This window comes from Vipera berus (assembly GCF_964194415.1).
Source record: "Vipera berus genome assembly, chromosome: 4".
Lineage (NCBI taxonomy): Eukaryota > Metazoa > Chordata > Lepidosauria > Squamata > Viperidae > Vipera > Vipera berus.
This window is the reverse complement of record NC_138206.1, coordinates 97,668,352-97,695,796: the sequence shown is the minus strand read 5'-3', so window position 1 is coordinate 97,695,796 and position 27,445 is coordinate 97,668,352. Positions and strand designations below refer to the sequence as shown.

Genomic DNA, 27,445 nt, shown 5'->3' with positions numbered 1-27,445 from the left:
ATATTGCACTCAGAGGTATAGAGCCCACAGAATAAGAAGGCCCTTTGCCTGCTTCTTACTAACACCATCCAATTAGCCATAATTAGATCTGCTTTCCTCAATGAGCAAAGTCTAGAAAATGAGTTCCTTCTTCCTTCACTTGATACTCAATCACTTGTTTAGGAACAACATCTCTGTCCTGTCTTCTGTGTAATCTATTCTTCTTGATCACACTTGGCAAATATTAGGAGTGATTTATACATACAAATAGTCTAGAAAAATATTCAGTTTTATAAAAGCAGGAGAGGAAATAATAGGGCTTTTTTTCTCATAGAACGCTCAGAATAGCGTTCCGGCACCTTTTTTTGTGCAAAAAAAAAAAAACCACAGCTCCTTCTATTGGCTTTAGGAATAGGCAATCTTGGCTCTTTTTTATGACTCATGGACTTCAACTGCCAGAAATCCGGAGCCAGCCATGCTGAGGGGAAAGAGAGAGGTTTCCAAGCTGAGGCATGCTGGCTCAGGAATTCTGGCAGTTGAAGTCCTTGAGTCATAAAAGAGCCCAGGTTGCTTACCCTGCACTAGAGGAGGACATTAAAATTATTTACAAGGTTACTTCTTTAGGAACTAAACTTTTAGAATCTAAAACAGCTAATTCAAAAAAGCCAACAGGAAAGAACCTCACATTTTTCATCTGCTTCTGTCTTTTGGAAGGTAAAATTAGATAACAAAATAATCTATTTCCTATGTTAACATCTCTGCAATGAAATCAATAAAGGTAACAGGAAAGAAATGAGAAACATTTTTCTCAATGTAATATGTCTAATTTAGCTGATGCTAGAAAAAAATAGTATCTTTTGTACATATTCTTGAAAACTATTTTGAATCTAACTATCTATTACGACTAAACCACTTTAAATTAAACAATTCTTAAGAATGAAATATTCTTAATTTGGACTTTATTTTTACTGTTTGGACTGTTGTGTGTTTTGAAAAATAGATTATTTAGAATCTAGTTATGTTGCACTTCAGTCTTTAAATAATTAACCTAGTATATACATAACAATATATGATGTTTTCCATGGTGAGCTTAACATCAATAACAACTTTTATTAAAAAGGCTAAAATAATTTCTGGTGGTATTATCTGTACATTAAAATTTTGTTTAGTCACAATTTTTCACTTTTCACATTCTGGACAAGCAGTTGTCATGTATCCTAGCAAAAGATGTTACATATATGCATAAGTGTAGACAGTAGCATATGCCTTTTAAAAATATCAAACATGCAAAGAAACAAAAATAAGTCCAAAATATCTGTATTACATCCAGAAATGCCAACTTTGCAACCAATATTTCTCATCCATAACTATGGCACCCTAAGGATACCTGCATACATGCAAAAGCTTCTCTGGGATCAGTAACACAGCAGGGATTGCTTTTTCCTTCCAGTAAGATTGCTGGGAAATACCAAACGTGGCCTTGAGAATCCCAATGTTTGTTACAAATTTTTCTGGATGTGGTTGGAAAGAGGCTGTTCAGCACCGGAGACTGCTGCCACGAGGAACACAGCTCTGGGTCGGGGTTCGGAGCAGCTCCGGGTGGGGGCTCAGCATGGGTCACGGTGTGGCAACTGCGGGGAGGGGAATCCCCACGGCAGCTGTGGGGAGGGGAATCCCTGCGGCATGTGGCTCTGAGCCGCAGGGGTGAGGGTGCAAAGGACAGGCGGTGATGCCATAGCAAGAAACCGGCATCGCTCCCAGTGACAGCACCTCTGAGTTCCGGCACCTTTTTTTGGGGGGGGGGGAAAAAGCACTGTATATATTTGAATACTGCATATGAGTGATAGTTTTAAGAGAAGAGAATATGTAAAAGGTAGAACTGTGGAGTCCTTGTGGTGCACTGATAATGTTACCTAGTTGGGTAACAAAATGTCTGCAAGCAAGCAACCAAATTCAGAGGCCATCAATGACTCTACAAACAATAATTTATAGTGAGCTGCTACTTTGACATACAAGTAAATACTGCAAGAAATCGGAGCAGTGGGCTAATGCCTCCTTAAGTAACACCAGCTGCCTGCAATTAGTGCAGGTTCGCATCCCACCAGGCTCAAGGTTGACTCAGCCTTCCATCCTTCCGAGGTAGGTAAAATGAGGACCCAGATTGTTGGGGGCAATTAAGCTGACTTTGTAATAATGCCGCTTGGGGTGTGTGTGAAAGCCCTAATAAGCAGGCATATACATAGAATGAAGGCTACTGCTAAGTTTGTAAGCCGCCCTGAGTCTTCGGAGAAGGGCGGGATATAAATGGAATTAAAATAAATAAATAAAATAAATGATATTTTCTTTTAATTATTCAAGTTCTGTATATTTATTTAAAATGCTTATATGGCCACCCATCTTATGGGTGACTCACAGCAAAAATAACAAATCATAAAGAAGAAATCAGTAATGCTAACACCAAATCTCATGGTACCCCAACCCCACCACATTTTTGTACATTTGTTGGCTCCAATCTCCCTCTAGCCTGATGCTTTCCTATTCAGCCAATGTGGGTCAGGTTTTGGTTCAGTAGGTTCCATAAACCCAAGCAATTTGGTTAGCATATTATGGAAGTACTAAGCTATATATTATGACTCAGTTTGATATGTGAACTAGAATGACTGCTACTATTAGAAAACCTTTAAACCCTTCTTTTCCTCTTCTCTGTACAGTGTTGAATTTAGACAATAATTTTAATTTCTTTTTGTGTCTGTATAATAGATAGTTTCAGATATTTCATAACTTTTAAATGTCAAGTATGGTCAACAGGATTAAAAAAGGCAGTTTTCCCCAACTTAACTTCTTAATGAGGGGAAAATTCCACTGATAGATTGTTGATTCTGATAGCTTTTTTAACACCAGAGCATTCTTATTCTACTTTAACATCAAAACAACTTTTTTCTCCCTTTCTCTCTTGCTTCACCACACAATGTGCAGCAAATTTAAAAACAGATTTCTTAGATCTTTCTCATTAACACATTCCCCAGCATCATAAAAGGCTGCTGTTTCTTGTTCATCTATGATTCCCAGCATCTTCATTAGAAGAAGCTGGAGAGGATTCTGAGATGCATGCTGCTGCCAAAAATGAGGAAAAGAAAGAATGGGAAACGAGTTCTTCTTATTTGTCACACTTCTTGTCACATATCCACAGACATACACTTCCTGATCTTTTAGAGCTGACCATTCTTTTCCTGAGAAATCACTCTACCACAGGCCAACAAAATGGGAAAAGGGAAAAGGCCAGATGGATAACTTAAAAATAGTTGTGGGTCACAGAGGAATAGCTGGTGTGCTAACCAGTTGTTTGGAGACTACCAATGCAGCAGTATCAGCTAGCAGTATCCATGAGACCTGAAGGTATTTGGCAGCATATCTTTTGTGGTGGAAGAAACTGCAAAAAACTAGGCGGCAGCAGATCCTTCTTACCAGTGCGATGTTTGGTGGCAGTGGATTGTTGTTGTTGTTGTTTTTACAATGGTGTAATAGTAGGTGGGATGACCTTGGAAGACAAGAGAAGACCCGTAGACTAGACAATGGTTAGATAAGTGATATCTTATCTGCAGAAAGAACAGGGTCTGCAGAAAGAACAGAGTCTGCAGAAAGAACAGGGGCATGACAAATGTTTTAAAGGAGGCCTCCCTAATTTCTTGGGGGAAAGATCTACTTTCAGACTTGCAAGGTTCTGTCAATGTCATCTGCAATAAAGTTAGGGTTAGGACTTTGCTGTGGACTACCTCAGAAGGTTGACAACCACTGGGCTGCCACATGCATCCTGTGGGCCATCTGTTGTGTAGTCGGCTCTATAGGAATACTTCTATTGTCAAACTGGTCCTGTGAGAAATCTTTGATCCGAGCTATATCAGCATACTTGTTCATCTAACTTGAATATTACACCCATACAATGGTGTAATGGCTGGAAAAATGTGAACTAAGAAATTTCTCTTCTACTTTGTTCATGAGCTTATAAGAGCTTAGAGAAGTTACTAGAAGTGTCTGCATGATATGCTTAACCCAGGGAGCTGGAACCATACAGTACAATAAAAGTTGCCTTAGACCAGACATGTCAAACTTGGATGGTTTTGCCATTGCTGGCAATGGGGTGGGCGCAGCTTCCACGTGATGCATCTGGCCCATGGGCCGGCAGTTTGACACCCCTGCCTTAGACAAAGTTTCCACCATTGCTGGTTTTCATGGACCATTTAGAAAAAACAACACAGTGACCTGGTGACACAACTGCCAAAAGAGATTGGGTGCCTTATCATTTCCATAACCTTCTGCCCTTATTCTCCAATCCATTGGGCAGTGGGAGAATGAAGTAATATGGAAAAGAAACAGTGTTGGCATAGCAATCCTCTTTTTGTGAGTCAATCTAGGATATCTGTCAACGTTGTTGTTGTTAGTTGCGAAGTCATGTTCGACCCATCGCAACCCCATGGACAACATTCCTCCAGGCCTTCCTGTCCTCTACCATCTTCACGCCTACTGCTTCAGTAAGTCCATCCAGCCACCTCATTCTCTGTCGTCCCCTTCTTCTATTGCTCTCAATCTTTCCCAGCATTAGGCTCTTCTCCAGTGAGTCCTTCCTTCTCATAAGGTGGCCAAAGTATTTGAGTTTCAACTTCAGGATCTGGCCTTCTAAAGAGCAGTCAGAGTTGATCTCCTCTAGGACTGACCGGTTTGAACGCCTTGCAGTCCAAGGGACTCACAGTAGTCTTCTCCAGCACCATAGTTCAAAGGCCTCAATTCTTTGGTGCTCAGTTTTTCTTATGGTCCAACTTTCACAGCCATACATTGCAACTGGGAAAACTATGGCCTCTGTCAACATTAGAGTGATTTAACTCTCTTATCCATAATTGTATTACACAATTGACTGACAAAGGTTTAGTCCCACCAACCCTAAACCTGTTATGGGTTAAAACTAACTCCTCAAACTTGTTAATAAATATCGCAGTTCATATATCACACTACCTCTTTCTTTGACTCAGTTAAACATGCCCTGCAAACAAGACTACTCATACATTTTTCCAGATTAATCAGATTTCTTTTCTTTTAATGTCTGGTGGCTAGCAACAAAACTCTGGCTTACAACTAACCTGTCCATTTCATCTGAAAAACGTTGCGGGATTTGTCAGAGTCAGGGACATTCAGGAGATTGGAACATTAAAAAGTTCAATTTCCTAAGTTAAAAAAATATTAATTAATATCAGAGTGTCAAGGGCTCTGGTAGATATTGTGGTGCTAATAGTAACAAACTACTGATACAGTATGTAGACAAAATATGTATACCCGTGTTTTTTACTAGCAGACTCTCATTTCTCACAAATCTAATAATATGCCTAATTATATACGTACTGTCGTACTTCCAAAAACACATAAATCCATCAAATTGGAAACTGTTATCCAAGAGTTATTTTTTATGTTTCTCAATATGTATAATGTTTTTCTACCCTCATTGTCTAACTGAAGTGCACTGTTGGGGCTCCCACTGAAATTTAATATTCTTTAATAAGCCTTGACTTAGACATATCCTGGCCTGTGACCATAATAAATATTTGATTTGATCTGAATAAGCCTTGACAAAAACACAAATATTATTTATTTTGTGTCCAAAACGGTAAGTGAAACCTTAGTGTATTGGTTTAATAGAAAAGAATTATTGTTCTTATCTCACAAAATCTCAAGTTCCATCTAACAAAATACTTACTGAATGATAGATCTAAAGCTATTATGTATCTTCCCATTTGTGTATTATAGAATATGCTCAAAATGCAGCAAAGAAATTGTATTTCCTGAAAACTGGACTGTTACATTGGCCGTGTTTTAGGTATTTTCATTCTCACTCCAGCATACTTCTTTGGGTCTCTCCTGCACTGAATTTGTGTCTTATCTTTGCCCAACTACACAATTAACTATTCTGCATTAACATAACATTTTTCCCCATTAGTAACCTTTGGCAATATTATTGTAGGCTAGTCTAGAAATATATATCATTCATATATAATCCAATACAAATATAACATGGGAAATGCACATGGTCCATAGGAAAGGACAGTCATCCCTCCCCCCTGACAATGAGCAGGAAGTGAGGAAAATCTAAAGAAAAACTGTCAGCTGAAATGTGAAATTTGAAATGTGAATGGATAGGGTGCATTAAAATGAAACACACAAATGTCCCAATTACATCTAAGTTTGATCTTTAGTTTTCAAAAGATGCTATCATTGTAAGATTGGGACTGGAAACATCTGCCCCTTTCACAGCAAGAAAAGTTCACAATGCTTGCAACAGCAGCAACAGCAAACACTGAACATTATATACTTTCCCCTTATTTTGCAAAACAGTTCTTTATTTTGCTCCTTCTTCTACAAAGGCTACTATTTTATCTGGGATGTGTTAACCAGAACACTACGTAGATTCTTCAGGTTTAGAGAGAGGAAATGCCTCATCTCTATAAAAGGGGAGCGTGACCTAATCAGTCTTAAGAACAATATACAAAAGGGGAAACAGTTGCATATGAAATGTACTGCAACAAGGAACACAGCAGAGGACTTAATGAATTAGCAAAACGTAAGTACAGATAACATTATTTTTTCTATAGATTAATTATTGTAAAATATGAATATTTATCTAACATCAGTAGTTCATCAAAGCAAACAAATGAACCACCAACTGGGCAGCAGGCTTTTATTCTGGGATTATATTTAACTTTTATTTGAATAACAAAAATATAAGGATTAATTACATCTAACTATAAAAACCATCGTAGGCAAAGCAAAAGGTCTCAGAGACAATTTGCTTTAAGTTGTTTTGGTTTTGCTCTAAGATAAACATTATTAAAAATAAAAGGCAAATGTCATACAGTTCAGCCCTCCATTAAAATGTTTTATTTTATTTCATCTTTATGTGGCATTAGACATTTGGAAAAATCATCTTGGTTTCTTTAGAATATTGTATATAGTCAACATTCCGCCCATTGAACAGGGTGCTGTCTATTCCCATTTAATTGGTCTTGGAATCATTATATGCTGGACTAACAGAATCCCTATAGTATCTTTCTGGACAGTTAATTGAACCAAAAATACTTGAAAGATCTTAAAAAGGCAGGTTTATGGGGGGCTGATTCCATTTTTGGGGGAACATGCTGGGATGAAGCATATTGGTGATACTTATTTATCTAACAAATTTCTCTTTCAGGATAATTTCAATTTGAAAATTGTAGATATTTTTTTTGCGGGGGGGAGTCATGGAAAAGCAGCCAATCTTTGGACCAGGTTATTGCTAATCAAGCCTTTAATTCACCAGAGTCTTCTGTCAGAGGAGATTAGATTGCTGAAAATTGCCCCTGGAGTATACTTAGTTAAAATTTATCTTGATTTCACAATTTGGTCCAGATGCATCAGTAGTATATAAACTCCAAAATTATTGTCAATATTGGTATATAAATCTTTTGCATGATATTAACAGTGCATGATATTAAAAGTGAAAAATTAATAAATAAAGTTAAGGTAGATACCAGCAACAACTTTGGGATAACAAGCTGAAAGAAATTCAACAGGTAGGGGTTTAAAAGAATACAAAATATGCTTCTTGCAATGTTATAACAATTAGAAAAACTTTCAGATTAACTGGACACCTCAGAGAATGTTTTTAAAAAGTTGGCGGTCAACCTCAATATGCTGAAAGTGCAGAGTGGTTGACAGGACACATTCACTTATGATACAAGCTTCTCCTAATGTTGCCAATTTTGGTTTAATATCCATAAGACTTAAAATATATTGTTTACAATATGGTTTATAGATTTGAATGTATTCTTGATCTGTATACCAAGCATTTGGAATTTATATGAAGAGCTATGGCTTTACTAGACTGATCTTTTCAGCAAAAGATGCTGCAAATAGAATGCTGAAAATGCATTCAACCCCAGGTTTACCATTCCTGGATCAATCATATATAAACACTTCTGCCTAATTTGTTTTCTGACAGTATAATGGAAAGATTAACCATTATTATTCTGCATGATGAAGGACTAATGATGGGCTTACTGACTTCCTCTGTATAAAATATATTTTTCTTTTCTCTTTTTATTTTTTCTGATGGTTTTTCCTCTTTTTTCTTTTAATTAAAGCAGTTAAAATGTACTATATCACATACATTTTACCTTTACGTTAACATTTATCATTTCCAAATAACAGTGTTCATTTATAGAATTTAACTTCAGTGCATATGGTGTAGTTTAATGGAATTTTATTCTGACAAAACTGCAAATAAGAAGTTTCAAGAAACTTTTACCATTATAAAAAAAAACATAAACTCAAGTTTTGACAGATAAGTATCAGTTTAAGGGACTAATTAACATCTATGTTATAGAAGTGTATCCCATAGCTATTATTATTAAAGACACAAGTTTTATACATGTTAAAGATTTAAAACAGGATACCTGTACTTCTCATCAACCATTTTCATATAAAAACAAACAGAATGATCTGCTTTAAATAAAATTGATTTATTAACATTTTGAGCTTCGGTAAAATACAACAAAGCAAGAATAATTAAAAGCCATAAACATAAAATAAAAATGTCTGAATGCCAACAAAAAGTAACTGGCTTATGTATGAAAAATTGATATGACAATTTTATATTGAAAAATTGAAAAGAAGAGCAGCAAGCAAAAGAAAGCTATAGCTCCCTGCCACTCTGGCTCCTGTTTATGGTTTGGGTGAGCAGTTCCATGTTAGCTAACAGACTGAGCAGACAGGATTATTGTTATGCAACAACATTTCTAACATTACTTCTAATATTATAATATTACAACTACTAAAATCCCATACATTAGAGTTAACAATATACTAAAATTTGAAGAAAGCAGGGGAAACCAGGAGATTCAGATAATTCAAATGAGTATAAAGATTTATTGAAAGCTGAAGCTCTCTACAAAAATCTGACCTACTAACGGTCAAGGGGAATGATTGGGAATAAGAAGGCATACAAGATGGGCTGGACTTAGATATCTTGCAGGTGTGCAGGGACTCATGATGCTTTTGAACACTCCCTCAGACTCAGTCTGGTCATCTCCTACATCATACTGGAAATTTGTTTTACATTAAGAGCATCCAATGCCCCTTATTTAGCTATGGCAATATATCTTCTTTCTTCCTTTTCTTTATTTGTTGTCTTTATTTCTCATCTTTTTCTAAAATAATATTAAATTAAATTTAAAAATTAAAATAACGTAAAATACAAGTCCTGCAACCCATTCATTTCAACAGGTCTTGTTCCTTATTCCAGAATATGCATCTACAATGGTTAAGTTCAAAAGTAAGCTCAGTATAAAGTGGACTAATATCCTGCTTACATTAATGGTGCTGTAAGAATGGTGTAATACTGTTAAGCAATTCGGTTTGCTAACTGTACACTAGGTAGAACAAAATAAAAGAAATCATGAAAGCCTGGAAATGAAAAGACCTGAAACTCATTTGGTCTTTATAACTATCTGCCCTTGCTGCTTCTCAGTCTACTAATCCAATACATTTTATTTTTAAGGTTATTTTTAGTTTTAGATGATTTATTTATTGTTGTGGTTTAAAACTGTAGGCTACCTCAGTTAGCTTTTACAACAGAAAAAGGGTCTTTGTGATAAATAATGAGCAGAGACCTTTAATTTGGACACAACTTCTTAAGCATGTAAAGTATTTCTAATATTGAAATCCAGTCAATGGAGAAAAGTTAACATTAACTAAAACAAAAAATCCAAATGCCACATAATTTATGTGACAGCACAAAATAGAACTTCAATATTTAATAGTATTTTTATTACTTCCCTAATGTTTTAATCACCAATCATTATCTCCCTATTATCGATCTCTTTATCAGTGTAGGTACCAATTCAGTGTAGGTACCACATATTTCCAATTGATTCTAGATGACTTTTTGGGCGGAGGGAGAGGGGAAAGAATTCTGTGATATTTCATTTCCAGAAAGCATATTTTTCCATTCATAACTTTATATCTCTATTTATTAAGCTGAACCTAAGAGAGCACATGTATTAATACTTAAGAAACTACAGGGCAGCTGTTGTCAGCTTTTAAACTATTGCTATCATCTTATTTTAAAATTGCCCTATGATTACCTAATATTGTTAAATCAAAAATCATTTGCATATTAACAAGATGGAATTTTGTTTTGTTTTTGAAATGAAGAAAATTTCATACTATCTAATTTTTGAGCTTCTAAAACGCTTAGCTAGCTATTAAAAAAACAGAACATTTGAATTCATCCTAACATCTTCCTGTTCCTTCTTTTGTCACTTTTTCTAGGCCTTCTGAATTTTGAGTCATATTAACCATGGAAACAATATTCGTCTCTCCATCTTCTATAACAAATCAAACTCAAACTGAAACTTGTGATTTATATGAACATGAAAATTCAGCAAGTATTTTATTGCCTACCTTCTACAGTGTTATTTTCATAATTGGAGTACTTGGAAATGGACTTGCTCTCGCTGTGATTGTAAAAAATAGGAAAAAAATGAATTCGACCACTATTTACTCAACAAATCTTGTTGTGTCAGACATTCTTTTTACAACAGCTTTACCTACAAGAATAGCATACTATGCACTGGGTTTTCACTGGCCGTTTGGAGAGGTACTCTGTAAAATTACAGCCCTTTTCTTTTATATCAACATTTATGCAGCTGTGAATTTTATGACATGCTTGAGTATCGACAGATTTGTAGCTGTGGTTCATCCTTTAAAAACCAAGTTCAGAACAGTTAAAAGTGCCACATACATTTTTTGCTTTGTGTGGTTTCTTGTACTCGCTCAAACTCTCCCATTACTTACACTACCCTTGTCACGTGAAGAAGAAAATAGGATCACGTGCATGGAATATCCAAACTTTGAAGAAATTCAACAACTCCCTCTGATGCTTCTAGGTGCCTGTTTACTTGGATATGTGGTTCCCCTTGGAATTACAATAATCTGTTATTCAAAAATCAGTTACAAACTCTGTCAAACTGCAAAACAAAACCCACTAGCAGAAAAATCAGGAACAAACAAAAAGGCAATTAATATAATTATCTTCATCATTGTTGTATTTGTAATCTGTCTTACTCCCTATCATCTTGCCATTATTATATACATGATTAAGAAGCTTGTACAAGGAAATATTTTATGCAGCCATCAAAAGATCTTTCAAAAGACTCTCCACTATACTGTGCTCCTGATGAACTTAAATTGCTGCATGGATCCTTTCATATATTTCTTTGCTTGCAGAGGATACAAAAGGACAATAATGAAAATACTGAGGCGTCAAGGAAGCATTTCAGAATCAAGTGCTGCCAGAACTGTTCCTGATGAAAGCTCCCGGGATGTTGGCGACACACAACTAGCTCCCCTTTCAGCATCTTTAAATGGAAAAAGGTTAACACAAGCCCTTAAATTTTGAACATGCCTCCAAAATCTTGATTTCAAAAATGCTGGAAATAGCAATAATCATCATAGCAAGAAAGGCAAAGAAAGAAGGAGAAATCCAACTGTACATTAAAAAAAATCTACAAATTTGATTTTTCAGGAGTGAAGCTGAGGATGGATTATGCAACATACCATTACCACAGATATTTGATTTAATAATATTTAGGGTTTTCCAATATTTTTTTAACTTGCTCTTATGTCATTTCTCCCTGCAAAGGTCATATGTATTGTGTATTTCTATTTTGGGATCCGAGGAACAAAGTTCTCAGGAGAAAAGCAACTAGTTTAAATAATTGGACTCTAAACCTCAAATAGGCAAAATAACAAGTGACAGATATGTAAAAGTGAATATTTAACATTTTCTTTTTCATATCTATATATGAAATACATTTATTTATATAATAACCTATATAAAATCATTTAATTATAAACAGTTGTGTTTCTCAGGAGGAAGTGCATAGCTAGCTTTAGGTAATTTACTATATTGTTAGAAAATAATCCCCAAGCTTTTAAATAACTTATTGAACACTGGATCCTATGTTTGGTTTGATTATTGAATGATAATTTTAAGATACATCACCTATGTAGTTTAAAGGTCATGTAACAAAAGCAGCTGAAAAGCAGCTCTAGGATGGAAGGCTGAAAGTCTCAAACCTCTCACAGAAGCCCACAGATAGGCACTTTCTCTTGCCTTGAGGCAGCGTCTTGCAATTTCTGCAATCTCCTGTGAGCGCTTCACTTTGTATCCTTTCCCCAATAATAAATATAAGGATTTTACAACCTCTGCCACCTTTCTGCCTATTAAAAGATAAAAATTGTTAAAAAAGGTTAGAAGGTAAATGGATGAAATAAACTGAATTGTACCACTTTCTAATTTAACAATGAAGAGGTCCATGGCTAGAAGGTTTAGCATTTAGATGTGGTAGCATTTAGATGCGGGGGAGGGGGAGAATCAAGCCAATCTCATAAGAGATAAAGAAAATCAAACATTACTTTAAAAAGTATACAATATTTCAGCTTCAAGTATCAACATTTTCTTTTGGAAAGAGCAGATACACCCACTCCTTCTTTAGTGACCTTAGTTAGCAACTATTCACAAACACAAAGGTAATAAAATTCATTTTCTGACAGTGCATGCATTTACACACAAATTTTGTGCTCCTGACAACACATGCCAGAGTGAGTAATACTGACTTAGCTGTGCAACAGAACTTTATCTGAATGAAACAGCAGCAATCAGTGATCTCTCTATCATGTGTTCACTTAGTGACCATTTCGTTTAATGACCTGATCACTAGAATGGAACATGCTCGCTAAACAATAAGTGGGTGTACAGATAAAATGCTTTCAGAGGATCACAAGGTGCTATTATACTGCTGCAAATAAACTTTGAAAAATCTATTCAAAGTAATGGAGAAAGTTTCAAAGACACATTACAGATAAGGAAAAGATTTTAAAGAGAAGTTATTTTTCCATACGCAACCTGAGGATATGCATAAAAGACTACAAAGATATAAAAGGAGACTTATACAGCATGTGAACGTGCCTTGAATCAGTGTTGACTTACAGAAATAAAAAATTAACCTTCATAAAGATTTCTGCTTGGACTTTCAACCTATTTTCAACCTATTTTCAACCTTAATATTCCTAGCATGTTGAAACAGAGTCAGTCTATTTGCATGAAACTTAATGGTCATCATTCCCCTCCCTTCCACCTAATAACCATCCTGCCAAAACCATGCCTGGGAAGAATTTGTTTTAAGTATATTTCTGTTACCTTCCCCAAAGAAAGAATACACATGAATAATTCTTTGTGGGCTCAATCACAGTCGGCCAATAAAAAATTCTAATTCTTACTGTGTTAATAGTCGGGCAACTGGCAATATAATGCCTATCTAGGAATAAAAGAACAACGTCTAACTACCTAACATAGGGCTATTATTCTTGGGCCACAAAATCCGTGTAACTACAGGTAGTCTTTGACTTACAACAGTTCATTTAGTCACTGTTCAAAGTTACAACGGCACTGAAAAAAGTGACATAATTCTACTTACAATCATTGTAGTATCCCCATGGTCATGTGATTAAAATTCAGATGTTTGGCAACTGACTCATATTTATGACGGTTGTAGTATCTTGGGGTCATGTGATCACCTCTTGCGACTTTCTCTCAAGGTCAATGGGAAAGCCAAATTCACTTAACAACCATGTTACTAGCTTAACAGCAGTGATTCACTTAACAACTGTGGCAAGAAAGGTTGTAACATAAAATTAACTAAGCACTATCTTGCTTAGCAAAGGAACTTCTGGGCTCAGTTGTGGTTGTCAATTGTACTAGACAGCAGCAATCTATTGATTTCCTCAGCTCCAATATGGTGGTCCTATTCATCAACAATGCAGCTGATCAAAAATATATTTTACACATATATTCAAATACGTCTATTTGAATCTATAAATATGCTTCATGCTGACATAGAGCTAAGAACAGTTGGACAGATCAATCAAAAGGCAATCAAAAGAAACCATACTAAGGTAATATTGTAGAAAATATTTTTTTCCTATTTAGTTGGAAGCCAGTCAGTGATTTATCCAACAAAAAAAAACTGTCATTGGTTAGTTTCTATAATTATGTAACAAACAAAATGGAGAAGTAGGGAGGATAACTTCATCTTCTGCAATATCTGCTGTCAAGAATTCTTTGTTGCAATCTTGTTTTAAGACTGGTTTGTTTTGCATCAGTTTGTTCCTCTTTATCTTAATCACAGAACTGTTTGTATCGTTTCTATATGGTGCTCTTCTCTTTCATAATAAGGTTATTCTTTCTTGGGTAGCCTTGTTCTTGTAAACCCAATAATATATATAGATAGCTTTGTTTTTACTGGGACTAAGAGAGGTAAGATGTGAAAAGCAAGCATTTTTTTAAAAAGTCCCAACTATTTCATAAAAGAATACTTTGGTTCCTGAGTGGTTAGGTGCAAAATTCAAATTCACACATGAATTGAAAAATTCAATAAAGGGGGAAAAACCTAGAAAGACAACTGCTGACATAACAGTGATTTTATCTGTATATTGCTAAAACACTTATGTCTGTTTGATACTTTGTAATCTTCAACTGGGTGAAATGCTGCAATATAGAGCAAACCTTTGCCAGCAAAAGGCAGAATTAGCTCAAATAGACTAACTTACAGAAAGCCAAGACCCATTACTCCTGAGGAAGTGAAATTTGTGGAATTTTTTGCCACCTCAGCATAGCTGCCATAGTACTATGAAAAGCTGCGTTCATGTGATCCTCGCCACCAGCCATGGAAAACCCAGAAGGAACTGATATGGCTGCCGATTTTCCTACACTTCTAGTCACCTTCATACAAGCAAAGTTGTTGCTTGTGGGAAGCTTGCAGGGAGAAAGTAAATGAGGAAATGGTCCAGTCTTTCTGCACTCATACTGAGCCATCTATTTGTGCACTCCCTTGCTTCTTCCCCCACCTGGCAGCAGCCATTTACCTGCTGGTAGGGCAGGGCAAGGAAAGGAAGATTTCCAATAGTCACTACCAATTTCTCACAAGAAAACTTAATTGGAAAGATGACAGGAAATTGGAAGTCGCTCCTACTTCCACTGATTTTTTATTCACTCCATTGTCATTCTGTTTTTCTGCTTAGGTAAAGAAATATCTCTGAAATGATGACCAAATGTATAACGGGTTGTATAGTTGTAATTAATATTATGTTTAACATCTGTCCATAAATACAAGCTACTATGATATGAAGAAGTAGTTGGTTTAATAACCCATTAACTTTCCTGCTCAGAGGAAAAATGTTTGATGGTACAGTATGGTATGTTTCATGAAGAGAGTGTTTACTCTCATGTAATAAACATTTGTCGCTTGTACCTAAAATTAGTTGCTCAACAACGAAAATAGGACAGTTGTCTTTGCAGGTGTAGCCCTGCAGCAGGAAATAAAGGAACAGAAATCAATGGAATTATTACTTCTCCTTGCATTTTTCTTCTATTTACTATGGGGGTGGGGGGTGAGCTGTCAAGTGTCTAAACATTTCTTCTCAATTAGAAAAAGACCAATACAGTACTATATTGAAAAAATATATCACTTAAAGTTAATGCAATGTATAATGTGTTATGGGTGTTTAAATTACACTTACAATTGAATTTTTCATATCAAAAACTGTCTGGAAAAAGCTGTAATTATATCTGTTATCAGGCCCATAGATTTAAAAAGTATTCAGCAAAATAAAGTATCTTCAAAAATTATCTTCATTCCCATTATTTTTCTGAATGTCAACGAGAGCGTTATGGAAAAAAACTGAGTGATTATCAAATACCTCACTGGATTTTCTGTTTTCTTGGTTAACTATTTACTGTTATTGGGTCAATGCTGCAATTGAGCCAGTCTCAGTTATCCCCACCAAGTCTGTAGTTTGTTTCACAAATTTACTCCAAAGAAATGTGAGTTTTTCTAATCAACTTGATAAATTTCTTTTTTCTTCAGCAGTTTTAATTGGCTTAATGTCTATGGAGATTCTCACTCATCTAGGTCAAAAGGAGCTTTGTCAAGAGGCAATTGGGCTTGTTTTTCTTTGAAGACGTTTTGCTTCTCTTCCAAGAAGCTTCTTCAGCTCTGACTGGATGGCGGGGAAAGCATTTATATTCCTTACAGACAGCTGGTCATTTACATTCTTTTAGAGAGTTGCTGAGGCCACTTGGAGGTTTATCTGTGTCCTCAGGGTCACAGGTGTGGAGCCTTCTTCAAACTGCTGAAAGGACTGTGTTGTAGACTGGAGTTAGATGCTGTCATATCCCTTTCCTTCTATTGAAAGAGGGCTGTTCAGTTTTGACAGAGATGGCCCCTTTGACCCCTCTTTCAAACCAGCAGTCCTCTCTGTCCAGAATGTGGGCTTTGCTGTCTTCAAAAGAGTGGCCTTTGTCTTTTAAATGCAGGTGGACTGCTGAATCTTGTCCTGATGAGTTTTTTTTTCTATGTGTGTCATGCATTTATAAAGTGGTTGTACAGATCTGCATATGTCTCTGCATATACCAAGCAGTTCCAAGAAGGTTCCACACCCTTTTGCACCACCTTGAGGACACAGATAAATTTCCAAGTGGCCTCAACGACTCTCTAAAAGAATGCAAATGACCAGCTGTCTGCCAGGAATATAAATCCTTTCATTCCCTACCATCTAGTCAGAGCTGAAGAAACTTCTTGGATGAGAAACGAAATGTCTTCAAAGACAAAAACAAGTCCAGTTCCCTCTTGAAAAAGCACCCTTTGGATTTTAATCAGCTTGTTCCTGTGCATTTTGGGGGATAAATATATTTACTTATTTGAAATGAGACATTTCACCAACTCAAAATGCTATATATAGAGATATATAAACCAATAAAGAATCAGCATGACATATTCTTTTTTTAAAAAAAAAAGAATCCTAAAAACTAAGTCTTTTAGACTTAGTAAGACTGAGATGTAACTTTGTAAAGCCAGTGCTGATCTTGCCTCATTTACAGTATATGGACAAGAAATCAGGATCTTACTCCTGCTCCTTTTAAAAAACTACCTCAAAAAATAAATTTTATTTGGTAATTTCTTGTCAGAACTCTAGAAATGTCCATTGGCAAAGAGTTCATACAAGCAGCATAAAAACTAGCCAAAGGATATGCATCTAAGATATAATTACAATATTTATTTTTAGGTATTTCTATTATTTGGCAATGCCCTTTGTATTATCATTAAGATAGGTAACAGTGTTTATCTATTAAGTGTAAATAAAATGTAGTGGCTTAGGTTTCAGCCATTTGCCTACTATTCACTTTCTTGCTAATGCTAGCAAAGCATTAGAATTTAATTAGTTAATATTTATTAATTATTAATTTATTTAGATGGTATACAATGCATCAGAGGAGTGCAAAATGCTGATATCTGAAAGCAGTATTTTATAACTGTCCCTTATGGTTTCATCACGCACGAAAAAGGAAGGAAGTCTAGTGACAAAGACTGTCAGAAAGGAGATGGCCTGAAAAACAGAAAAACCAAATGTAGACATACAATTGGCAAAAACATTGGCAAGATGCCCAGCTGTGATCAGTGAACCAGTTTTACAGATAAGTTAATAATCAGCAAAGCGGCATTAATTACTAAGTGTAAAATAGTCATTAATCCTATCTGATAAATTTGTATTGTCTGCAATCCATGAACTGCTTCCAGTGTCTTTGTGGCTCCATCACTACTTGTATATCTAAATTTGGTTGCAAATGTCAATATTTTCCCTATTTTGGGATAATGGAACATAAAATTAACAGGAACATTAAGCCTCTGTGAAGTTTAACACAGGTACTCCTCAACTTAAGACCACAATTGAGCCCAAAATTTCTTTGCTAAGCAAGATAGTTGTTAAGTGAGTTTTGCCCCATTTTACAACCTTTCCTGCCACAGTTGTTAAGTGAATCACTGCAGTTGTTAAGTTAGTAACATGGTTAGTAAGTGAATCTGGCTCCCCATTGACTGAGCTTGTCAGAATGTCGTAAAAAGTAATCAATCACATGATCCAGGGACATTATAACCATTTTAAATATGTGTCAGTTGCCAAGTGTCCAAATTTTGATCACATGACCATGGGGATGCTGCAATGTTTGTAAGTGTGAAAAACGGTCAGAAGTCACTTTTTCAGTGCTGTTGTAACTCTGAACAGTCACTAAACGAATGGTTATAAGTCAAGGACTGCCTGTACACATTTTTCATATAAAAAACAAAGCACACAATTCCCTTCCATTCTTCCCACCCAGGTGAAAATTTTATTCTCTACAGCAGTAATATAAAGTTATCAGTCATATATCCCCACACCAGAGAAATTGCTCATCTCAAGAATATAATTTTCTTTATGAAAAAGATTAATTTTGCTTTAGATGTAGTAGGAGCAATTGTCCAAGAACCATCTTCTCTTCTCTTTTTTATAGAAGTCTCTTCTAATGAGTTCTTTATTCCTTAAAAACATTGTATTATTGTACTTTTTACAAATATGTACCTGATTTAACTGTACCATATACAATATGGCACAAATAAGTGATGCACAGTAATCAACAGAATTGTGCAAGACTACTGTCTACTGACACAACTAGTAAAAACCAGTATCTCACATCAAAATGTTCTGAAACAAAGATATCTTTTTTAAAATAGTTTTGAGACATTCCATGGGGTAGTAGCCATCTGTTTAAAGAAACAAATATGCTCAAGTCCTAAATCATCTTTCTGGAGTCATTCCAGAAAGAACATGATCTTTGAAAAAAATGAAGAATCCTAGGCTATTTCTAAATGATACCTGAAGATGGTTCATCAGAATTGTTTGGATAACCCTTAACTTCTGCAGAAATAATTTTATAAAGAACTTCAGAAAAACAATAAAAAGAACACATCACCACCAGCCAAAATGCTGAAAAAGAAGTCAATGACCACATTTACCAAACAGAATCATTCTGAGTCTTCTTCTCTCACTGAATTAATTCACTTCATGTGTTGGCAGCACACAAGTTAGGAGTACATTAAAGCTATCCTGACAGCCATTTTCTCGTCTCCTAGCCTCTGCAAGGGAAATTGGTATTTCCTTTTAAGAGGAGTTTTGTTTTTTCTGAAGTGAAAACAAGAACGTTGTGTGGCTGGTGCTCTGTAGACAAAGATAGAGGGACTACATTCAACCTATCTAATTGTTTTTCATCTTGTGAGACCTGGGCAAAAATAATTCAAATTGTGACAGAAATGGAACACCTAAACAGGCCAAATTTTTGCAGTTTCTTTAGGAATTTGCCACAATCACAGGAAGGACAGTTAACCATCAAGTCAGTTCTTTGAATTCCATATTTAATTTGCTCCAGATAAACCCAGGTCTTTGGGATTGAAACCAAAACGTTATCTAGATTCTCGAGTTAATCTGCCTTTTCTTCCTATTCATATGACCCTTTAGCCCTATCATCTCATGCCCTAGTTCAGCACGTCATGTGAACATCACTAAGGATCCAGGATGATCCAAGTTGATTGAGATTCGAGAAAACCAAATGCTTCAATGTTTTCTTTTGTTTGTGTATATGGGTACAGGTGTACATAAGAAAGGAATTCCACATATTTTCTCCTCATACAATTACAAATTAGTGTTTTAACTGAATAGATTCTCTGCTAAATCATCCTTTCCAAATAGGGCCCCCTCAAAACCGATGGAAAACTAGATGGCACAGATTGGAGATCCTTTTAAATATTCTACTGTAATATGTAATGTGGTAGCTATAGCAATAGGATGTGGTTTGAGCTTCAAATCTTTTTCTGAGAACTGCAAACAGGTCTTGTGCCAAGTATCATTTATAAGGAGATATTAATCTGCAGCAAACAAGAAAAGGAAGTGACTTTGTTCTGAATAGAGCTGTCAATGCTGCTAACATCGGGTGTTTTTGCATTGACAAACAGATGGTGATGCAACCATTTTCCTCTTTTTGTTTTTAGAGTTAGATGATGCTAGGGAGGGGGGAGGAACGTGCATGAGAGTCTAGCTAGACACAATAACACTGAACCTAGTGGGAGAACCAAGGTTATTGAAATAAGAGGTGATAAAGAATTGGCGAGCTGGAGAGCTGCAGGGGAAGCCTGCATTTCAAACTAATTGGAGACTGTGATTTATGACTGTTAACTGGAGGAGGGTGTTGTGCTTTGATACTATGTGCTCAGGGGAAGGGAACTCAGTTTTTGGCTTCGATTGTGTTAGTGCCGATGTTATGCTACTCAAATAAAGATTCTTTAAGGTAAACAATGCCTCAAAGTTCTTTGAAGAGTTTCATCTGTCGGAACCATGAGAAGAGCAGTGACAGTAAACCATTTGGGCTCAGCATGTCAAAAAATCAGAAAATGCCTAACTTGACTCTGCTGATGTGTCTGTCTCTCTTTCTCTCTCTCTTACACCCCTCCCCACAAATCAAAGAATCAATTCTTTACATATTCATGTGTTTAAACAAAATAGAGTCCAATCAGGTGTGTGATTCGCCAGGATCTGCTGAGACCGTGCACTTTCAGGTGTGTTCCCTTTCTCTTAACAGGCTGAAGGACTACCCGAGGCAGCTTCTGATTGCATGAAGCTTTTGTCCTCGAAGCAGCCTCTGCAACTTCTGAAAACTGTATGAAAAACAGGCTGTTCTTGTGCAATTTTTGAGGACATTAGAGGCTGGATGAAAGCATGCGTTCTCTTGTGTTATTTCAGGAGGCTGTGCAAGAGCACATCTCATTTCTGAGAGACCTCTGCAGCCTCTGCAAATTGTCAAAGGACACATGCACTCTTTCAAGAATAGACATTGTTGGGGGTTCGTGTCACCTAAAACCTTGTGGTGTCTCAACTTTGACACGCTTGTCATAGGTTTGCCATTACTGTTATAAAGCAATTGGTATACCACATTTTTAGTCAATGCCAGACCACAGGACAACACATTCTTCTATGGGACACCCATTCAAGTATTTGAAGAATGCTATGATATCCATCACCTCTCAAGATTTCCTCAGGTTTAAACATTCACAATTCCTTCAATCATCCTTCATACCATTTGAAATTGGGTTTCAAGACCAATGATGATACTTATTGCCTCCTTTTTTATAACTCTTCCAGTTTGTCACAATTTTTTCAGAAGTGTGGTTCTCAGAGCACAACACAGCATTCAAATGGAGTTTAACCAACACAAAATAAGTGGAACAGTTATTTCTTGAGACTTAGAAACAGTATCATTGATGCAGTTTAATAGTCCATTTGCTTCCAGGATAGCCATGTCACACTATATTACTGTAAATTTCATTGAGACAGACAGAAATGGCCGAAGTGCATTAGCTGAACCTACCAGGGAACAGAACTGGTTTTGTGTGACTACAAAAAAAAAGAGCAGTACAGCAACCATATCTAAGAAACAAAAGTCAATTAATCCCCTGTTGCCATTTATTTATTTATTTATTTAGTCACCTATCTGATTTCTATGACTCTGGGTGGTTACAAAGAAATACAAAAAACACAAAAATAATTTTTTAAAAATCCCAAAACATATAAAAATCATTAAAACATTAAAAATAATAAAGCTATTTTAAAAGCTATAAAAAAGATGAAGTCCTGGAAAGCATAATCAGTTTCTCTAAAAGAACAATCGCTTTGAAGGTTCTAACCAACATTATGAAATCCCCAGGCCAGATGACAAGGCCAAATATTCAGGGCCTTTTGGAAGGCCAAAAGGTTTGGGGCCAATCTAACCTCAGAAAGGATGCTGTCCCAGAGACTGGGTGTTATGGCAGAAAAGGCTCTCCAACTGGTTTGCATTAGATGACATTACTCTGTGATTGAGACTCATAATATGTCCTTTCTGCCAGATGTGATGGGTAAATATGATGAGGTAGAGGTGGTCTCTCAAATATCCTGGCCTCATGACATATAGGACTTTATAGGTCATTATCAGCACCTTGAATTGAATCTGGAAGCCAACTGGTAACTAATGCAGCACACAGAGCAGAGATGTAATGTGTGCTGATCTAGGTCCTCACATGTCTGCACCACATTTTATATCATCTGAAGCTTCCAGATACTCTTCAAGGGCAATCCCATGTACATAAATCCTAGATATTTGACACTCACCTATTATCACTAGCTTTAACAGTCTTGGGTAGACATAAAAGAACAAATAAGTAATATTTGATACTTATTATATACAAAAAATATATATACAAGAAAAATACGGTATCACTGCTAAGCTATTGATAATAGCAAAGTCAATGGTTGGTACTGAACAGCAGAGGGCAATAGTGCTACATATATATTTATACCAGTTATATTACAACATTAATTTAAACATTACTACAAGTTGTTTATGAAGAAATCTGCTCCCAATTGACTTCCTAGTGGCACGGACATGAACAAAAAGATGTTAAAAGAGTACAGAGAAGAGCAACAAAGACAATTGGGGACTTGAGGCTAAAACATATAAAGAACAGTTGCTGGAATTGGTTATATCTAGTTTAATGAAGAGAAGGACTAGCTGGTGACATGATAGCAATGTTCCAATATCTCAGGGGTTGCCATAAAGAAGAGGGAGTGAAGCTATTCTCCAAAGCACCTGAAGGCAGGACAAGAAGCAATGGATGGAAACTAATCAAGGAGAGAAACCACCTAGAAATAAGGAGAAATTTCCTACCAGTTAGAACAATTAATCAATGGAACAATCTGCCTCCAAAGTTGTGAATGCTCCAACACTGGAAGTTTTTAAGAAGAGACTGGACAGTCATTTGTTTGAAATGGTGTAGGGCAGGGATCTCCAACCCCCGGTCCATGGACCGGTACTGGTCTGCGGCATGCTAGCAACTGGTCCGCAAAAAACAAGCAAAGCCCAATCCGTGGCATGCAGGCAGCACACAAAACCACACACTCTCTGGTCTGTGGAAAAACCTTTCTCCACGGAACCGGTCCCTGGTGCCCAGAAGTTTGGTGACCTCTGGTGTAGGGTTTCCTACATGAGCAGAGTTAGACTAGAACAGGGGTCAGCAACCTGAAACAGTGAAAGAGCCACTCGGAACCGGTTCCCTCACAAAAGGAAAAACTGGGAGCCGCAAAAAATGTGTGCGCATGTGCGTACATGCGCGCATGCGCAGAACAGGGTTTGACTGAATAGTGGAGCCAAGGTGAGATATGCACCTACCCTGCATATTTGAATTGATTGGTTGAACTTTTTTAGTCCCACTTTTTTTTTTTGGACTGCACATGGCAGAGGACTGGGAGCCGCAGGAGATGGCTGAAAGAGCCGCATGCGGCTCCGGAGCCACGGGTTGCAGACCTGTGGACTAGAAGACCTCCAATGTCCCTTCCAACTCTATTATTATTATTGTTGTTGTTGTTATATTAAGCAAAGACTGGACATGAACTTTAAGAAAAGACTCTAGTATTGGAGTTTTTCTTTAATCAAATATTAGTAATAGGAAAATCTGGATGTACATTTCTACAGAAGTTATAATAAAAATGCATTGACTAAATTACTATTTTTTAAAATATACCCTAGAGAACATCAATATATGAAAGACAGATATCAATGAAACTTGAATTTTAAGAAAGTTTATTTATTTATTAAATTTGTTTGCTGCCTATCTTGCTGCATGGAGATCCTTAAAAAAGTTTAGCAATTAATATTAATAAATATATAAGTTGTGGGAAAATACATAAAAAACTCTTTCTGATAAATATCAACAATTATAAATTTTCTTACTCCCCCAAAACAAAACTGTAAAAAAATAAGCAGACTGTAATACTGACTTATTAAAACCAAGAGTAAATTATGATACATTTTGCTCATTCATAGTCACACCAAGAATATTTTTAAAATTATTATATAAAGATAATGAATTCTCAAGAAAAAATGCCATTCCCTATATTTTGAATGCTTGTTCTTTTTGGTTGGTTGTAACTGCCAAAAACCTATTAGCTAAAATGACAATTGTAACAATATTCACAAATCACACTAAGGCATGGCTTGCTTTCTGCTTTCTGTATACAACTCACTACATCAAGATCAAGCAAATCAAATGATAGCTTAAATTAATACATGATATATAAATTAATTTAGGCTATCATTTGGTTGAATGATCCAGTATCTGCATAAAAAAGCCAACTGAGATCTCAATATTCTGAATTTTCCAGGGTCCAATCTTTGTTTTCCCACAAAGTACAACTCCACATTTCACTGAAATTGATCATGCAGATCAGATTCAGATCTAGATTTGTTTAATGGTCTCATGATTCACTTAACAACTGCAATGATTTGCTTAACAATTGTGGCAAAAAAGATCATAAATAGAGCAAAATTATTTTAACATTTAAGAAAGGCTATTAAGAAAGAACTACCTGTACAACTTATTCTGGATGAGATTACTTTTCCTTTGAAGAAAGAAAAAGGCAGAGTCTGGTAAAGATTTTGGATTTCTGTTGCACCTGGATGGTAAAGTAAATAAAACATGTGGCTGGGAATAGGAGGGGCTTGTGTGTTTTTTTTAACTTTACATGCTGGGGCACCCTGTATTTATTTATTTTTAAAAATTGTCTTGTAAAGTCTGGTTAGATGTGGAGGTTTTATTCTTAATTTCTGTGTGCTCCACCTGGTGATATCCATGTATACAGATGTTGTTTGATGAACCCATTGGCAATGAAGAAATCACAGAATTGGCAAACATCAACAATTATTCTCCTGCTTCATATTGGTTTTGTAGGTCATACAGTCCAGCCATGTTTTCATCCTTACTATTTCCAACTATGTTATTTAATTTAATTTTAATTTTATTTTGTTTTATTTTATTTTATTAAATTTATATACCGCCCTTTCCCGAAGGACTCAGGGCGGTTTACAGGGTATTTAAAATCAAACAGTACGAAATACAAAAGTTAAAAAACAATTAAAAAAAGATTAAATTATCCCTTAACTAAAAACCTCAGTTAAAAATTCTCAGCCTGGGCCGGAGAGCTCAAAGAGCCAGGTCTTCAGGTCCCGGCGGAATGAACGAAGGTCAGGGGCGGTCCTAAGCTCCACGGGCAGCTGTTTCCAGAGGGCAGGCGCACCCACAGAGAAGGCCCTCCCCCTGGGTGTTATCCGCCGGCAATCTTTTACCGGCGGCACCCTGAGAAGACCCTCCCTGTGCGAGCGCACTGGACGAAGGGAGTTTGATGCTGGCAGGAGGTGTTCCCTCAAATATCCTGGACCCAGGCCATTTAGGGCTTTATAGGTCATCACCAGCACCTTGAATCTCACCCGAAGGGCAACCGGAAGCCAATGCAGCTCGCGGAGTAGAGGTGTTACATGGGAGTATCGGGAGGCCCCCATCACAACTCGCGCGTTGTGTTTTTGTTAGTTAGTTAGTTTTTGTTGTTGTTGTTTTAGCATTTTGTTTTATAGCCATGGCTCTGTTCAGGCTATTTCTCATGCAGCCTGTAGGTGCAGCCATTTTGTGTCCCCACTTCTTGCCCAATGCTGCTCTCTGACTGGTAGCTGGATTGTTGAGATCAGGGCTTTTCAACCAGTGGTACAGGTACCACCTGTGGTACATTGGCACCTGGCAGGTGGTACGTGGCCATCCTAGAAAAGTGGTAGCGGGGGAGGGGAATGAGTTGAACCGGTGGCAGCACCGCACAAGCCTGGGCGAGAGATGGCTGGAGCTGCAGGGCTGTCAGGGCTCAGTGGAAGCACCAGGATCAGTGCCAGGCTTCAGTTGGAGCTTGGTGCTGAGCCTGGCCCTTTTGCTGAGCCCAGTATAAGCGCCGGTCAGCTGGAATGTTGCAGCATCTCCAGGGTCTTGTGAGTTAGATTCAGATGCTTGGCAACCGATTCATATTTAAGATGGTCACAATGTCCCAGGGACATGTGAAGTGACCAAAACCTGCTGCAACCACCCAGCAGATGGGGGTGGGGGGTATAAAAATCAAACTCCCCACCCCCACCCTACCCCTGCTGCCAATCCTCAACAGACACCTTGCTAGGCGACTGGTGGTACTTGGACGTTGCCATATACTAAAAGTGGTACAATGGGTGAAAAGGTTGAAAAGCCCTGGTTGAGATGATAGGGGGAGAGCAAAGATAGGAGGGGGAGAAAGGAGCACAAGTGCTTACAATCTGTCAGGCTTTTCACAGCTTCTCAGGTTGGATGGCATTCAAGATGCTACTGAGGAAGAACTGAGGATCTTTCAAAGTACTAATGGCATTTTTGATGTGGCTAAATGAAGCATGCTGGGCATCCAGTTACTAATGTTGCCATGCAGGAAAAGAAAAGGCAAATCTGCAAAGACAGAATCAATGGGAACAGGAAATGTAAGAAGCGTGAACATGGAAAGTGCAACACAGTGAAAGATGTAATGAATCAATTATATACTGATATCTTAGACATCAGTGAATTGAAATGGACTGGAATTTGATATTTTTAGTACAAGATCAACCGATTACTGCTCAGGATATAAAAAAACAGTAGAGGAACAATGTTGTTTTCAAAGTCAGAAAGAATAAAATGAAGAAAGTATTTGGGCAATGCGTGACTGAATAATAATTGTGCCAGCAGCCTCTTAATATGACGGTTAACTGGTGCAAAGAAAACGGCCTAGTTTTAAATACCGGAAAAAACAAAGAGATCATTGTCGATTTCAGAAAAGGCAGGCACAGCCACACTTCTCTTTGCATTAATGATTCACCTGTGGAGATGGTTACCAGCATCAAATTCCTGGGTGTGCAGCTAACGAGTAGGCTGGCTTGGTTGCTCAACAGCGAGACACTGGTGAAGCAAGCACAGCAGGGCCTGCATTTTCTGTGTCGCATCAGAAAAGCACATCTTCCTTCTCCTATCCTTACCACTTTCTACAGGGGGACGATCGATAGCATCCTGTCATACAGCATCACAGTCTGGTTTAGAAGCATCACTGCTTCAGACAGGAAGGCGGTGCAGAGAGTGGTGAGGATGGCTGAAAAGATCATTGGCAGTTCCCTCCCTCCCATCCAGGACATAGCACAGAAGCGTTGCTTGAGCAGGGCCCATAAGATTATGTGGGATACTACACATCCTCTTCATGACCTGTTTTCCCTGTTATCTTCTGGGAGGAGGCTTCATGGTATCCGAAGCAGAACATCCAGATTCAGCCATAGTTTCATTCCATACAGCAGGGCTTTTCAACCTTTTCACCCATTGTACCACTTTTAGGATAAGGCAATGTCCGAGTACCACCAGTCGCCCAGCAAGGTGTCAAAAACTTGACCAAAAAAAGAAAAAAGAAAAAACAATTCACTTATTGACTGTTCAAAGTTACAACGGCACTGAAAAAGTGACTTATGACCATTTTTCACACCTATGACTGTTGCAGCATCCCCAGGGTCATGTGATTTACATTCAGATGCTTTGCAACCAATTCATATTTATGATGGTCACATTGTTCCAGG

At 37.0% G+C, this 27,445-nt stretch overlaps 2 protein-coding genes across 2 annotated transcripts in view; one reads left to right on the top strand and one right to left on the bottom strand.

Annotated features, from left to right (window-relative positions):
• UBAC2 (UBA domain containing 2) overlaps positions 1-27,445 on the bottom strand; it is a 110,330-nt gene that overhangs the window by 44,773 nt on the left and 38,112 nt on the right. The gene's annotated exons all lie outside the window — the stretch shown is intronic.
• Positions 6,506-13,227, top strand: GPR183 (G protein-coupled receptor 183). Its single transcript, XM_081326963.1, has 2 exons — positions 6,506-6,583; positions 10,330-13,227. Exon 2 carries the CDS (start codon positions 10,358-10,360, stop codon positions 11,456-11,458), a length of 1,101 nt encoding a protein of 366 aa, XP_081183089.1. The 5' UTR covers positions 6,506-6,583; positions 10,330-10,357; the 3' UTR covers positions 11,459-13,227.